Source organism: Procambarus clarkii, chromosome 32 (assembly GCF_040958095.1).
Source record: "Procambarus clarkii isolate CNS0578487 chromosome 32, FALCON_Pclarkii_2.0, whole genome shotgun sequence".
In the NCBI taxonomy this organism is placed as follows: Eukaryota; Metazoa; Arthropoda; class Malacostraca; order Decapoda; family Cambaridae; genus Procambarus; species Procambarus clarkii.
Genome location: NC_091181.1, coordinates 17,860,907 through 17,877,518, shown reverse-complemented (window position 1 = coordinate 17,877,518; position 16,612 = coordinate 17,860,907). Strand labels below are relative to the sequence as shown.

Here is a 16,612-nt window from a genome sequence, read left to right as displayed (position 1 = left end):
CAAGACAGCCTGTGTCATGTGTTACCTCACACAAGACAGCCTGTGTCATGTGTTACCTCACACAAGACAGCCTGTGTCATGTGTTACCTCACACAAGACAGCCTGTGTCATGTGTTACCTCACACAAGACAGCCTGTGTCATGTGTTACCTCACACAAGACAGCCTGTGTCATGTGTTACCTCACACAAGACAGCCTGTGTCATGTGTTACCTCACACAAGACACAGGCTGTCTTCAATGCACTAATGTTTACGTATTGAGATAACTGTAATGAGATTGAATGTGGTAAACAGTAAGAATAATCTTTTCCTGTTAAGTAAGAGGGATGATATAGTGTTAAACTCGTCGTCTGAGCGCAATATGGGATGTCTTGAGATAAATTAAAACAAACACAGGCTTAGGTGAGGCGGCGTTGCCTTAAGTCACTCTACATGGAGATGGCATGTTGCATGGATAGTGTACAGAATATGAACAATAATCGCAGTTGGCTATCAATTAAGAGAAGATATAGTGCAGCACTGAACCTATCTTGGGTGGTAAAGTCTCTATTTTCGACACTATTTTAAGAAGGATGTTCACTAAGCAATAGCAAAATATAACGCAATATGAGGTATGGAAGAAAAAATTTATTGGAGGATATGATATTAATGATACGAACAGGTAGACTAAAACTCCGTTTTTCCTATAATTCATAAGAAAATATATTATTTCTCGCAAGTTTGAGCGAAAAAACGGAGACGATGTGTAATGGTTCAGGAGTAAGAGATCTTAACATACCAGACGGGGAACTTAATGAAGCTGTGGGTGTCGAAGACAAGGATATGTTCGTTAATTTTGGCCTGCACCCTGACCCATACTAATAGTAGTGGTACAATCCTGGCCAAGATGTAATTTAATGAGAGCAATTAAAGGTGCTAAGTTTAGTACAATATAATAACAGTTACCAGATGTCAAATGGACAACGTCGAAATTTCAATATAAAAAAATTAACACACTCAGGATGTTATGATTAGCTGTAATATTAAAACAGTAAATCAAGGTATAAATCTTTAAACAAGGGCAAATAGTGTTTAAAGAATTATAAATTAGCAAATAAATAAACAACAAAATAAAACAATTTGTCGGAAAACCCGATACCATATAATAATATTACATACAATAGGCAGATAATACTGCTGCTGTGTTGTATACACAAGTTAACCCATAGAAAATGTAGCTTGTAGTGGAATTTTCCGTCAATAGAAAACGGGATATCATTGCCACATAGTACTATAAATTCACCAGCTATTCTGTTGGGAATTATTCTTAAATACATTAGTCTTTGAACTTTTAATATCATAAAAACATCTCATTTGAATTAACCTAATTATCAGTATCAAAATATAGTAAATGTGACCCTTCTATCACTTACTGACATCTGAACAAAGTGAGCCAGGAGTGTCAGTAGTGGTGAGGAGGTCAGTCATTGTTTGTTAAGACCAGAGGCGCTCGGGAGCAAATTCAGCTCCTATAATTCTCTTGGACGAAGTGTTATGAAGAATAAATTAGTGTTCAACCATCATCAACACGCTGTCAACATAAACATGGGAAGTGTCTTACCGAAACCCGTTTATCTAATCATTTCTGGCCAGTTAATGTTAGGTAGATAAAGGGCGAACCGGTTAGCACGAGAAAGAGCCTCTAAATACAGGTAATTAAGCCTTGGTCCTTATCTTATATAATATACAGTGTTTTCTCTGATATAGCTGTCATATATTAGGATTCCGGCTTTACAGCTTGTGCCCTTTGACAGGAACAAGAAGAGGAAGCAAGATTTAATCTTGGTACATCAGTTACTTGGGTGATGGACGCTAGCCTCACACGAGGATAATTTGGTGTCTACTTCCTAGTTATACCTGGTGGACTAAGTCTACCATACAATAAGATAAGGCACCTCCAATTTTATCAATGTATGTAGTTTAATACTGTAGTTTGATTGGCTGCATATATATAAATTTAATATAAACCCCCCCTAATATGTAAGGATCGATTTGTGAGAAATATTGCAGAAATACAGTCCATTTAACATCATACCAATTGCTATCGAAATATATAAATTAACGTAAATATAAATTCTATATAAATTCATATAAATTAAATAAATATAAATCTCACAGGTCGGTTCCCACACAATTCAAGGACTGATAGAGAAGCGTCAGCAGCATGACAGCTTGAGTTGTTCTCTCTTTATTACCCCATTTAGATAATGAACTTTATTTGTGGTCACAAGACCACAGATTGGACCAATATTCCCAAGGACGAGTTCAGAGGAGGATGACAGCTAAACCATGCCATTATGCCCCTACTTACCTGTAGTAAGATTAATGAAGCCATAACTACATTCTCGAGGAAGTTGGTGACGTTGTTGAAGAGATTAAGACAAGGGGGAAGACAACAGACATATAAACAGGGGAACAAAATACATCAACACAGTATAAATCATACTTATGTTCAACTGGAAGACCTCGAACTAGAACCGACTGTGCCTCTTACCTCAAGGTGCGTGATCCACAGTTGCTGGAGGAACAAGATGAGGAAGAAGTGGAGGAGGATGTAGACCTCCTGCCACAGTGGCAGCTGTGGGTCATACTTGGGTCTTGGGCCCCTAATGTCTGGGAAGGTGTCCGGGTCCCCGAGGCGCGGGGTCCCGGGGAACCAGCCGGGCCCATAGAAGAGGGCCCTCAGGGTGTCCCCCCACGTGGTCATACTCAGGGCCTTGCGGAAGACTGCTCTAAAGTAGAAGACCTGAGGAGTGGAGCATTATATCGCTGGGCTAATATTACACAGTGCTTAGGATCTGTTTTTCGAGAAACATTCAAAATATACATAACTGGTAATTAGGTACCAATAGTCTTTTGTATTCTATCTTCCAAAAGTCAATTAATTATGTAACATATTCCATAGAATTCAGTTATTGCTGCATTAAAAGAAATTGAGCTTCACAGATTAACACACACAAACAAACACACCCCCTCCTCACACACACATCCCTCCTCACAAACACATCCCTCCTCACAAACACATCCCTCCTCACAAACACATCCCTCTCCTAAAAAACACACCCTCCTCACAAACACACCCCTCCTCACAAGCACACCCTTAAAACAAACTCACACCCTCGACAGAAACCACTCATCCTCACAAACATACCCCTTCACACAAACACGCCACCTACTCACAAACACACCCCTCTACACAAACACACTTTTTCATACAAACACACCCCTCCACACAAACACGCCACCTACTCACAAACACACCCCTCCACACAAACACGCCACCTACTCACAAACACACCCCTCTACACAAACACACCTTTTCATACAAACACACCCATCCTCACAAACACACCCCTCCACACAAACACCCCACCTACTCACAAACACACCCCTCCACACAAACACCCCACCTACTCACAAACACACCCCTCCACACAAACACCCCACCTACTCACAAACACACCCCTCCACACAAACACCCCACCTACTCACAAACACACCCCTCCACACAAACACCCCACCTACTCACAAACACACCCCTCCACACAAACACCCCACCTACTCACAAACACACCCCTCCACACAAACACCCCACCTACTCACAAACACATCCCTCCACACAAACACCCCACCTACTCACAAACACACCCCTCCACACAAACACCCCACCTACTCATAAACACACCTCTCCACACAAACACCCCACCTACTCATAAACACACCTCTCCATACCAAACGAGGCCACGAAGGAGGAAATTCTAGCAAGGAGGAGCCAACTGCTTACTGTGAGAGGAGGACAAAGTATTACTTCAGAGGGACATGACGATGGAGGAGAGAGCCATGGCGACAGAATCTCATGTCCCAAGAAGGGGACATGAGATTGAACAGAAAAAAGTGAGTGTCAAGGCAATGTACACTGACATAGATGGGATTACAAATAAAACAAGTGAACTTGAAGAATGAGCACTAGAAGAAAACCCAGACATAATAGCACTCACAGAAACAAAGTTAATGAAAACCATAACAAATGCAGTGTTAAATGAACAAATCCACAAGGGCCGTGATGAGGGTTCGAATCTACGTCTGAGAGAATCCCAGATGCTGCCTTAATCGACTAGGCCATGCCATGGTCAAAGGAATTGCAACCGGGAGTTCCACTGGACTCAAACAGATCCTGCAGTCTCTCCAACACACAAACCAGGGTTTTACACAATTCTCCAGTGCACTAGTGCTCTGTCAATAAGCTGTTCTAACTCTTCGCCCTTACTTCATTACATAAAAAATGTTTGACCATCTTGTGGTTTAGTCGATTAAGGCAGCGTCTGGGATCCTCTCAGATTTATGTTTGAACCCTCATCACGGCCCTTGTGGATTTTTTCATTTGATGCATCACACCGGTCGGGAGCAGGTCGGCCGAGCGGACAGCTTGCTGAACTTGTGATCCTGTGGTCTTGGGTTCGATCCCAGGTGCCGGCGAGAAACAATGGGCAGAGTTTCTTTCACCCTATGCCCCTGTTACCTAGCATTAAAATAGGTACCTGGGTGTTAGTCAGCTGTCACGGGCTGCTTCCTGGGGGTGGAGGCCTGGTCGAGGAGTGGGCTGCGGGGACACTAAAGCCCCGAAATCATCTCAAGATAACCTCAAGATAACCATTGGGATTTCTGTGTGAAATGCAGTGTTTCCACAGGATTACTATGTAGTGAGAAAAGAGAGAGAAAGAAGGATAGGGTGGAGTAGCTCTGCTGATAAAAAAAAAAGGATGTAGTTTTGAGGTGATGGTTATCCAGGGCTGCGAAGGTTTCAGTGACTACATAACAGGCACCATAACGACTGGAGGACAAAAAATTATAGTCGTAGTCATATATGACCTCCCACCAAATGACAGAAAACCAAGACAGGAATGTGATGGAAACAACATGGCTACCATCAATATAATAGAGAGAACAGCTCTGTAGCTAGCAGGAAGGGATCCAGACTACTAATCATGGAAGACTTTAACCACGGGAAGATAGATTGGGAGAACAGAGACCCACATGGAGGACCAGACACATGGAGAGCTAAGCTGCTGGACGTGGCAACAAGAAACATTCTAAGCCAACACATCAAGGGACTGACAAGAATGAGAGGAGAGGATAAACCAGCTATGCTTCATCTAATATTTACCCTAAATGAGTCAGATATAAGGGAAGTTAAGTTGGAAACCTCCTTGGGAATGAGTGATCACAGTGTATTGATCTTCGAGTATCTGCTAGAGCTAGGAGTTAACACCCCCCAAAAAAGAAGTAGAAAACAAGGGGCTGGCGTACCAAAAAGGAAATTAAGAAGAGATGAGAAAATTCCTAAGGGATATACCATGGGACACAGACCTCAAAACTAAGTCCGTACAAAACATGATGGACTATGTCACCCAAAAGTGTCAGGAGGTAGTAAACAGGTTTATCCCGGCCCGAAAGGAAAAAATGCGAGAAGCAAAAGAAGAATCCATGGTTTAATAGGGCATGTATGGTAGCAAAGGAACTGAACAAAGGGGTGTGGAGGAACTTCCGAAATAACAGAACACCAGAAAGCAGAGAGAAATACCAGAGACCCAGGAATGAGTATGTTAGTGTGAGAAGAGAAGCTGAGAAAAAGTATGAAAATTATATAGCTAATAACGCCATGACCGAACCAAAGCTACTCCACAATCACATAAGGAGGAAAACAACAGTGAAAGCACAGGTGATGAAACTTATAATTGGTAAGGACAGGTACGCAAAGAATGACAAAGAGGTGTGTGAAGAAATCAACAAGAGATTCCAGGAGGTCTTCACAACAGAACGAGGCGAGGTCACTGCACTAGGAGAGGTGGCAGTAAACCAGGCAGCCTTGGAAGGGTCCAAAATTACCTGAAATGAGGTTATGAAGCAACTGTTGGATCTGGACGTGTGAAAGGCTGTTGGTTCGAACAGAATCTCCCCATTAGTATTGAAAGAGTGTGCAGAAGCACTTTGCTTGCCACTCTTCATAGTGTAAAGTAGGTCACTGGAGACGGGAGACATACCAGAAATATAGAACAACGGCTAATGTAGTCCCAATATACAAAAAAAAAAAAGTGACACTCAAGATGCACTGAATTACAGGCCGGTGCCCTTAACTTGTATTAAGTTAAACTTAAAGTTAAAGTTTGTGTTAAACTTAACTTTATCACAAACACACCCCACTTCACAAACACCCCCTACCTCACACACACACACCCGACCTCACAAACACACTTCCTCACAAACACGCCCCTCCTCACAAACACACCCCTCCTCACAAACACACCCCTCCTCACAAACACACCCCTCCTCACAAATACGCCCCTCCTCACAAACACACCCCTCCTCACAAACACGCCCCTAACACGCCCACATAGGAGTCAGGATATGGGATTAAACTAAGCAAACATCTGTAAATTAAGACTTTAGAGATGAAACCAGAGGGCAAACATCTGATGGAAACAAGAGTTAGTTAGTTAGTTTAGTTCATTTATTATGCACCCCATACCCATCTTGTGCGCGGTAGTGGAAAGGGTTACAGAGGCACATAATGGGCTCAGGGACTGAACCCCACAATTCATTTAGCTAAGCAAGTTACAATCTTGATGAGCTAGTTACAAAATTCAATATGTCATCACATCAACAATGGGTTCGAGATCGACCTCAAGTACAGGTTCTAAATTAAGCAACTGACATATGTGGAGAGCTAGTGTCAAAATTTATATGTTTGTCCTGCACACCGCCCCCATCCAGTGGGCAGCGGTGGATAGGTTACAATCACTTAGTTACTACCTACAGTTAGCAAACTGGGGATATTTGGCTAAAATTTCTGGTAGCAGATCATTTTGAATGAAATATTGACACATCGCTGGAACATTGGTTATAGAATTGTCTCTAAATTCACGTATCTTTTCGCACTCCATCACATAGTGACGGAGGGTGTGCGAATAATTTTGTTGACACAGTTTACATTTGGTCAGGTCTACATCAGCAGATAATGAGAATTCCCAGAGATACTTGTAACCGAGTCTAAGCCGAGCAGTAGTAACATCGATGAGAGAAGATGTCGACATTACGTTAAGAGACGTAACTCTGGACGGAGGTCGTAAAGGTCACACGCGTAAGAATTGTCGAGGAAAGGCGTACGTCGTTGCCTCCTGTGAAGAAGGACGGTTATAATAGCTAATGGTGAAGAGTTTGAGTGAATGCTGTGTTACCTTGTGAGGAAGCTGTCTGGGAACGACATACAACGTTTCTCTGTTATCGTGAAAACGATTTACGGGCGGCCTGAAGCCTATATACGTATCCTGTGTGGACCCTACGGTAAGAGCATCCTTTTAATGAATAAATTGAGCAGGTGTGCCTGTGTGGAACCTGTTAGGCGATTTCTTATACACAAGTCGGGACTGGAAGAAGTGTTTAGTGGAAATCGAAGTGAGATTGGTGGACGACGAGTAGTGCCTTTTTGGAGCGGCAGTGGGCAAGCGTCGTCGCACCGCATTTCTGCAGTAAGCACTCTTTATACTATAATATATTAGTTGTTATTGTTTGCTCGTGTTCCCAGTGATCGTAGAAGACGTTTGTGAATGTAGGTTATAGAGTTTGTGAAAATAGTGAGAAGATATGATGAGTTTGAGATGATGTGACATTGTGGGGGCTAGAGCGATGCATACTCACTCGCCAGAAATCAGTGAGTGACTAAAGGGGGAATATATCTGTTGTCCGTTGGAGGAGGATTTTAGTGTGGACTCGTCCAGCATGGGGGAGTACCCATCTCAGTAAGACTGGCACGGAACAAGGTGCCAGATGGCGAAATTTAATATTTACATATATTTGTAATTTATGTTATGATAAGAGAATATGTTATTATGGTATGGTAATGGAATTACAGGTTTGTGTATGGGAAAGTTCGTGTCTGGTGAAGATTGTATGGTGAATCTCCAAGTGTGGAATGGAACTTCACAGGTAAAGTGGAACTTCACGGGTAGAGTGGAACTTCATGGGTAGAGTAGAACTTCACGGGTAGAGTGGAACTTCACGGGTAGAGTGGAACTTCACGGGTAGAGTGGAACTTCACGGGTAGAGTGGAACTTCACGGGTAGACTGGAACTTCACGGGTTATCTTGAGATGATTTCGGGGCTTTAGTGTCCCCGCGGCCCGGTCCTCGACCAGGCCTCCACCCCCAGGAAGCAGCCCGTGACAGCTGACGAACATCCAGGTACCTATTTTACTGCTAGGTAACAGGGGCATAGGGTGAAAGAAACTCTGCCCATTGTTTCTCGCCGGCGCCCGGGATCGAACCCGGGACCACAGGATCACAAGTCCCGTGTGCTGTCCGCTCGGCCGACCGGTTCCAGAGAATATAGCATAGATAACATAGAGAATTATATGGGACACCGTTATTGTTTGAGGGAGTGTATGAATCCATATGTTATGAATGACGCAGTGTAAAGTGAGAATGTTAATATTTTCTTGTTGGAATTATTTTTATATGCAAGTTACCAGCCTAAGCAACGAGGAGCCTGCTGGCGAAAACTGAGCAGCAGCCTAGTGCAGTTTATCTGGTGAAGAACCGAGATTATATAAGCGGGATGCCTAGCTTATACATCCTGATGATACTATATTGCTTTGTGTTTTTTGTGTAATTAATGTTTGTTTGTAGACCACTAGTTTTTGCTCTTGTTCTGGTGAGGATTTCTAGGAAGAGAGAAAGAGAAACAGTTACAGGTCGGTTGACAGCGGACAGTAATATTATAAAGAAGAAATAGAAGATCATCCCTACTAGGGAGAGAGTGGGGTAAGTCACGGTGGCTTAGTGGGGTGTGTACTCGTAACAAATAGGACAGAGTTGAGCCGATTCCCCAGATAAGGTGATGTTGAGCTCCTCCTTCATACATAAGACGCCTATAAGGTGATCCTCCAAGGTGCATTCTATTGTCCATTGATTGATTGACGACAGCAGCAGCAAGTCAGTGTCATCATTCATCACTAGTAATTATATCATTTTATCAAGGGGGCGGGGAGGGATCTCTGATTTAAAAATAATAATCTCCTCTCCTTTTATACAAGATAAATGCTGAACTTAACACTTTGTGAGTAAAAAGGTAACTATGGGAACTTACACTGTATGTGAGTAACTTCGTAACTGCTGGGACTTACACTGTTCATAACAAGGTAACCGCTGGAACTGACACTGTAAAATTGTAAGTGCTGGGATTTACATTGTTATGTGAGTAACAAGGTAATGCTGGGACTTACACTGAGTAACCAGGTGGGTTAATTACCTGGAGCCATATGACGTTAAGAGACTGCGGCTGGTCGACCAGGCCATAAGTGATCTTCTGGTCGTGGCGCTCAGCCTGGAAGGTGCCAAACATACGGTCCCAGATGATGAGGACGCCAGCATAGTTCTTGTCCAGACACCACTTGTTGACCCCTGAGGGCGAGAACCACTCATAGTTGTTCTTCACATCACTACTCTCATTCCTCTTAAGGAATGCTTAAACTATTATTTATAATGTAATTAACAAGAATTTAGTCTACAAAGATACCACTCAATCATTTATAAAGTTTTATTCTGAAAAGCTAATGACGTTTTGTCCTCCAGCACTACTGTACTATTCCTTTATTTGATGAAAGCCTAATATGTTCATTCAAAGTGCTTTTAATGCTAAACTTTTATGGAAAGCTATTCTGCAATTGATCTTTATTGATATACAAAGTACTAACTCTGAACATTGGGACATATTCTTCACTATTTTATTTATAATATATAAAAAATTTAAATAACACTGTGCCGTAGGGAATGTTTCGCAGAGAAGTCAACACCTAGCAAGTATTTTCTGCGGAATTAGTCATGGTTTTCTAACAAGTAAGAGCTTTGATTGCTTTCTCTGTGAAATATAGTTCGAAGCCGAACATTGTATTCTTGAGTATTAAACCAGCATGGTTGCTCACTAGATATGAAAACACCTGTGTACATTCAGGGGTTTAACATCACGATTTGTTAAACTGCTGTATAGTAACTGTAGTAGTGACCTAAGTCTGGGCACAGTAGATCAGGATGAAAAATGACGTGATTATAATTGAAGTAATATTAATGATTTTCCTCATTTGTTGTTTAAGATTACTGTTGCAGGAGTTGGTTCCTACTACAAGAAGGTAATGTGGCGGAGGTCTCTACTGACCATGATGGACGCGGTGATGAGACGGCGTATTCAGTACCCACTCCAGCGGCCCGCACTTCCTCACCACCTCTGTGTGGATCCAAAACTGGAACAGTAAATTGAACTGCAGGTGCACCAGGACCGCCGCCAGGGGCACCCCAAGCAGGGCCAGAGGCTGGTAGAAGCCAAAGGAAAAATACTTCTGGAACATGGACTGGCGGAGAGCGGTGGAGAGGTTGTACTCCTCGGAGGAGTGATGGACCTGGTGGCTGGCCCACACCAAGTTGATCTCTGTAACGGTTCACTTAGTATCAGTCACACTTAGGCATGACCTGTTTGTTATCTTTGGACCTAATCACGGGTCAGGTGACAGAGCTGGCTACGTTATTCATCACCATGTTTTCCCTTAGACCATGATTTGTTAATCGTTTTACATACAGGTCACAAATTAATTCAAGCGGACAACGAAGACTGTTGGCATAACAAAATATTGCACAGCTACATTGCACAAAGTAAGTTATTAATTTAACGTAACATAAAAAAAAAATTGTTAGTCAATATATATCCTTACGTGACTGGCAGTGAGAGATAGAGTGAGTGTACGACAACATGGTGCTGAGGGAACACTCAGGACACTGACCGTGAGTGGCTCGGTGGAACCAGTAGTAGCCCAGGTCGACGCCCAGAGCGGCCACCACCCAGGTCACCGGTGACGACCAGTCCAGGTGCAGGAGGCGGTGCTCGTACAGCCACTCGTACCCCAGCAGCGCGAACCCTCGCAGCACCACCAGCCTGCACCACAACCATCTGCATCAGCTCTCTCTGTCCACCTACTCTAGTGTTCATCAACAACTATCTGGTCTCCGTGTCCACCAACAACTATCAGGTCTCCGTGTCCACCAACAACTATCAGGTCTCCGTGTCCACCAACAACTATCTGGTCTCCGTGTCCACCAACAACTATCAGGTCTCCGTGTCCATCAACAACTATCTGGTCTCCGTGTCCACCAACAACTATCTGGTCTCCGTGTCCACCAACAACTATCAGGTCTCCGTGTCCATCAACAACTATCTGGTCTCCGTGTCCACCAACAACTATCTGGTCTCCGTGTCCACCAACAACTATCTGGTCTTCGTGTCCACCAACAACTATCAGGTCTCCGTGTCCATCAACAACTATCAGGTCTCCGTGTCCATCAACAACTATCTGGGCTCCGTGTCCACCAACAACTATCTGGTCTTCGTGTCCACCAACAACTATCAGGTCTCCGTGTCCATCAACAACTATCAGGTCTCCGTGTCCATCAACAACTATCTGGGCTCCATGTCCACCAACAACTATCAGGTCTCCGTGTCCATCAACAACTATCAGGTCTCCATGTCCATCAACAACTATCTGGTCTCCGTGTCCACCAACAACTATCTGGTCTTCGTGTCCATCAACAACTATCTGGTCTTCGTGTCCACCAACAACTATCAGGTCTCCGTGTCCATCAACAACTATCAGGTCTCCGTGTCCATCAACAACTATCTGGTCTCCGTGTCCATCAACAACTATCTGGGCTCCGTGTCCACCAACAACTATCTGGTCTTCGTGTCCACCAACAACTATCAGGTCTCCGTGTCCATCAACAACTATCAGGTCTCCGTGTCCATCAACAACTATCAGGTCTCCGTGTCCATCAACAACTATCTGGGCTCCGTGTCCACCAACAACTATCAGGTCTCCGTGTCCATCAACAACTATCTGGTCTCCGTGTCCACCAACAACTATCAGGTCTCCGTGTCCACCAACAACTATCAGGTCTCCGTGTCCACCAACAATTATCTGGTCTCCATGTCCACCAACAATTTTAACATAAACAGATATCAGGCTCAGCATCTAATCTCCTAATTTGAACGCTTTGTGACGACAGAGAATGTTTCACTAATGTTCCAAACTGACTTTCAAGGCTGATGTGTGGTACCATGGTGACACATCACCAGAGCTGTGGTACCATGGTGACACATCACCAGAGCTGTGGTACCATGGTGACACATCACCAGAGCTGTGGTACCATGGTGACACATCACCAGAGCTGTGGTACCATGGTGACACATCACCACAGCTGTGGTACCATGGTGACACATCACCACTGCTGTGGTACCATGGTGACACATCACCACAGCTGTGGTACCATGGTGACACATCACCACAGCTGTGATACCATGGTGACACATCACCACAGCTGTGGTACCATGGTGACACATCACCACAGCTGTGGTACCATGGTGACACATCACCAGAGCTGTGGTACCATGGTGACACATCACCAGAGATGTGGTACCATGGTGACACATCACCACAGCTGTGGTACCATGGTGGCACCACACCAAGAACATCAGACAAGGAGGATACAGAGGAGAGGAGGAACAGCTCACCCCAGGACATCGTAGACGATGCCGTGCATGACGGAGGTGACGAGGTCGTTGTGCCTGAACTTCACCCCGTCCCGGAGCCACACCACCGTCCACTCCAGCACCACCATCGTGATGAACAGCGGCACCGCCTGCAGCACCACCACACCTCTTATTTATTTACTTATTTATTTATTTATTTACAAGTAAGTACATTGGGTTTATTGGAGTACAGAGACTTGAAGTTTTACAATCTTGTAGAACCACCAGCACGCATAACGTTTCGGGCAGATCCTTAAGCTAATATATAATTTTAAGAAGGTAATTTCAAGCAAAATTAACCCAAAAAAATGTTTACAGGTACATTGTAAGAAAGTATAAAAATACATAATAAGAAAGTATAAAAATACATTGTAAGAAGGTATAAAAATGCATTGTAAGAGAGTACAAAAAAATACATTGTATAAGAAATTTAACAGAAAATAGAAATAGGTACAATAAAGCAAATTTAAGGGTTATCCACAGGTACATTTTAGCACAATTTGAGGATTATTGCAAGATATAATGTAGCAATCTATACGTATAAAATGATATATATGTAGTAAATTTGCTACACACTATAATGTAGCAAATTATGTGTATAACATGATATAAGATAACGGAAATGATTACAGTGGTAAAGTTGTATGGCATAGGTACATATTTTGGGGAATTGGGTAGCACTAGGTAGGAAACTATGATGATGAAATTAGGTACTTTTTGGTTTTATTTTTTTGAATAAGGCAAAAGTTTTATTTTTTTTTAATAAGGCAAAAAGTGTGGTGATTAAGTGTTCTATTACATCTGTCTTAGAAGAGGTTCAGAACAGGGTTTGCACTGAAGAACAGAGTTTTGTAAATGTAATTGGCAAAAGAGAATGTGTGGAATGAGGTTATGTTTTGCATGTTTATGGATACAAGGGGGCTGAGTGTTGTCTGAAAGCAGAGTTGGTTATTGTTCTGATAGCAGATTTTTGCTGGGTGATGATGGGCTTGAGGTAGTTTGCAAAGGTTGAGCCCCATGCACAGATACCATAATTAAGATAGGGATAGATTACACATAGTTTAGTGAGAGGAGAGCAGAGTTTGGACCATAATATCTGACTTTAGAGAGTCTAACAATCGTTTTTGAGACTTTCTTGGTTATGTGTTGTATGTGGGTGCTGAAGTTGAGTCTCTTGTCTAAGTATAGGCCAGGAACTTTACATAATTTTTGTTGCTGATGTTAACATTGTATATTTAAAGCTGAATTGCATTTGTCGATTTGCTTACAAATAAGATGTAGTAGGTCATTTCTATGTTTAGTGTGAGTTTGTTGGTTAACACCCATAAGTGAACTTTTTTTAGTTCATTGTTTACGCATTATTTAGTGTATACGGGTTGGGGTCTGAGTAGATGAGGGTAGTATCATCAGCAAACAATATAGGTTTAAGCACGTTAGAGACATTAGGCAGCTCATTGATGTATATAAGAAATAGGAGAGGTCCTAGGATGCTGCCCTGCAACACCCCTACGGTTAGTGGTAGAGTGGGAGGTTATATCATTGGTGGCTACATATCGGTGTCTGTCACTAAGATAGGATCGGATATAGTTCAGGACAAGGCCACGGATTTCATAATGGTGGAGTTTAGGTAAGAGGTAGTTATGGTTAACTGTATCAAAGGCCTTTCTCAGGTCGATGAAGAGTCCAATCGGTAACTCATTTTTATAAAGGGCTGAGTAGATTAAGTCAAGCAGACTAATAATTGCATCATTGATACTCTTTTGGGAGCGGATGCCAAATTGACAGGGACTTACTATGTTGAATTTTATGAGATAGGAGCGGAGTTATTTGTAAATAAAATTTTCAAATATTTTTGATAATATAGGTAGATTAGATATTGGTCTATAATTATTTATGTCTACCGCATCGCCTCCTTTATGAACTGGCGCTACTCGTGCCTTTTTAAAGATATCAAGGAAGGTATGACACTCTAGAGAGTTGTTGAACAGCAGAGCTATGGGTGGTGCAAGGGCATGTGAGACACTCTTGAATACCATGGATGGTTTTTTACTAATGTTCCCAACTTTGGTTTTTAGTGAGTGTATGATAGACACAACATCTGTCGGGCTGACTGGTGAAAGCAGAAGAATCTGGATAACTACCTGAAAGATATGTGGTAACATGTGTCTGAGTCTGTGGGATTTTTTCTGGCAAGTTTAGGACCAACCGGTGAAAAGAAGCTATTAAATTCAGTTGCCGTGACTAGATCTGTTGCAGGTGTATAACCATCCTTGGAGATTTTTATCTGGTTATGTGAATGTTGTTTAGCTCCTAGGATGTTAGAAATGGCTCTCCATGTGCTTTTCATGTTGCCTTATGCTTCTTTGAATCTACTCTCATAATAGGAAAGTTTTGCTTTTCTTATTATGCTGGTAAGCACTGACGAGTACCTCTTAACCACTTCCTTTGCAACTAGGCCAATCCAAATTTTTTTTCATATATATGTTTCTTGTCGATTGCTTTGAGTTTGCCATTTGTGAGCCAGGGATTGTTTAACCTTTTGTCAGTTACTTGCTTGGTGAGGAGAGGATGGTGAGTGTTGTAGAGGCTTAGAATTTTGGAAAGGAAGAGGTTAGCTAATGAATTTATATCCTGAGTATTATTGAATTCAGATTACCAATTTATATTGTGGAGTGCATTTGTGAGATTGCCTATTGCTGCTTCACTGTGTAACCTAAAGGTAAGTTTCTTGTTAGCTGGTAGTGTTATGTCTATGTTCGCTTCGTGGAAGGTAGGATAGCAGTTGGTTGTTCTGTCAGTGATTATACCAGATGCAAAAGGAGCTGTTATGTTAGTCCATTAATGATCCAAGACAGTAGCGGATGTTTGAGTGATTCGTGTGGGCCTGGTAATTTGTGGGGTACTATCATACAAAAGTTCATGCTGTTTAGGAAATAGTCGACTTGAGGTCTATTTTGCTGACCCAGGTCAATATTGAAGTCTCCTCCTAGAATGATGTGATTTTTGTTGAGATTGTTGTTTATGATAAGATCCCTTAGGTTATCTAAGAATGATGCTATGTTAGATAGCTCCAATAGTCAAGGAGGATCTAAGCAATTTAATCAAGAACTGAGCAAAGGTATATTCACAGTAGTCGTCTCTATCACTAATGACACTATTGCAGGTGAAGGTATCTTGGTAATATATAGCTGTGCCACCTCCTTTTTATTACACCTACAGTTGTGAATATCTTTATAACCAGCTAAGTTGTAGAGTTGAGTATAGTCTTTGCTTAGCCAGGTTTCTGTTAAAATAAACAAGTGTTAAGCAAGCGTTATTTTAGAGTTTGTTTTTTGCAAGGTTTGCTGAGTAATATCTACAGTAGTGGTGATCAATATGTTGGTTATTATAGATTTGTGATAGCAGATTTAGTTCAGGATCAATATCAGCTCGCATGTAGACGCAATAGGGTCTAAGTACAATAAGACAAGCAATTACAGAGCAGTTAAATACTAAATCTACTGTAAATATAAAGTAACTATAGCAAAAATACAACAATAAATGCAAATACACATATAATATGAACAATTAGAAGTACAATAAAGATCGCTGTAGATAGACAAGAAGTGTACAGAAGTTAGGTAAAAAAAAAATCAATAAAGATTGACAAGAATAATGTATAATAAAAATAACAATAAGTTGAATAATAATCGTAAAGTAATATATATTTAATGATAATTAACTATAAATAGCTGAGTTATGATCCCATAATTTGTTTGAACTTAAGAAAGTAAAAACTAAATCAGTTAATTAATTCCAATAAATGACTAATGTAAATCAAATTACAATTGCATTTAAAGACACCAGGGTAAGATTATACATGAGTAAGATTTACTATGATACTGAGGTAGATGCTTACATGAGTACATGGAGACTATAATGATTAGTTAGGAACTTTTATGGGTGAGAGA

At 41.8% G+C, this 16,612-nt stretch overlaps 1 protein-coding gene across 2 annotated transcripts in view; it reads right to left on the bottom strand.

Moving 5' to 3' along the window:
• Window positions 1-16,612, bottom strand: part of LOC123759290 (alkylglycerol monooxygenase) — an 86,377-nt gene that overhangs the window by 9,213 nt on the left and 60,552 nt on the right. For both annotated transcript variants that reach the window (XR_011230150.1, XM_069334977.1), the window contains exons 2-6: window positions 12,645-12,772; window positions 10,864-11,015; window positions 10,245-10,514; window positions 9,342-9,493; window positions 2,533-2,784 (exon numbers count right to left, since the gene is read on the bottom strand). Coding sequence is in view for 1 of the 2 variants with exons in the window: in XM_069334977.1 (XP_069191078.1) it covers window positions 2,533-2,784; window positions 9,342-9,493; window positions 10,245-10,514; window positions 10,864-11,015; window positions 12,645-12,772 (954 nt within the window). In the remaining variant the exon portion in view is untranslated. The remainder of the gene's footprint in view (window positions 1-2,532; window positions 2,785-9,341; window positions 9,494-10,244; window positions 10,515-10,863; window positions 11,016-12,644; window positions 12,773-16,612) is intronic.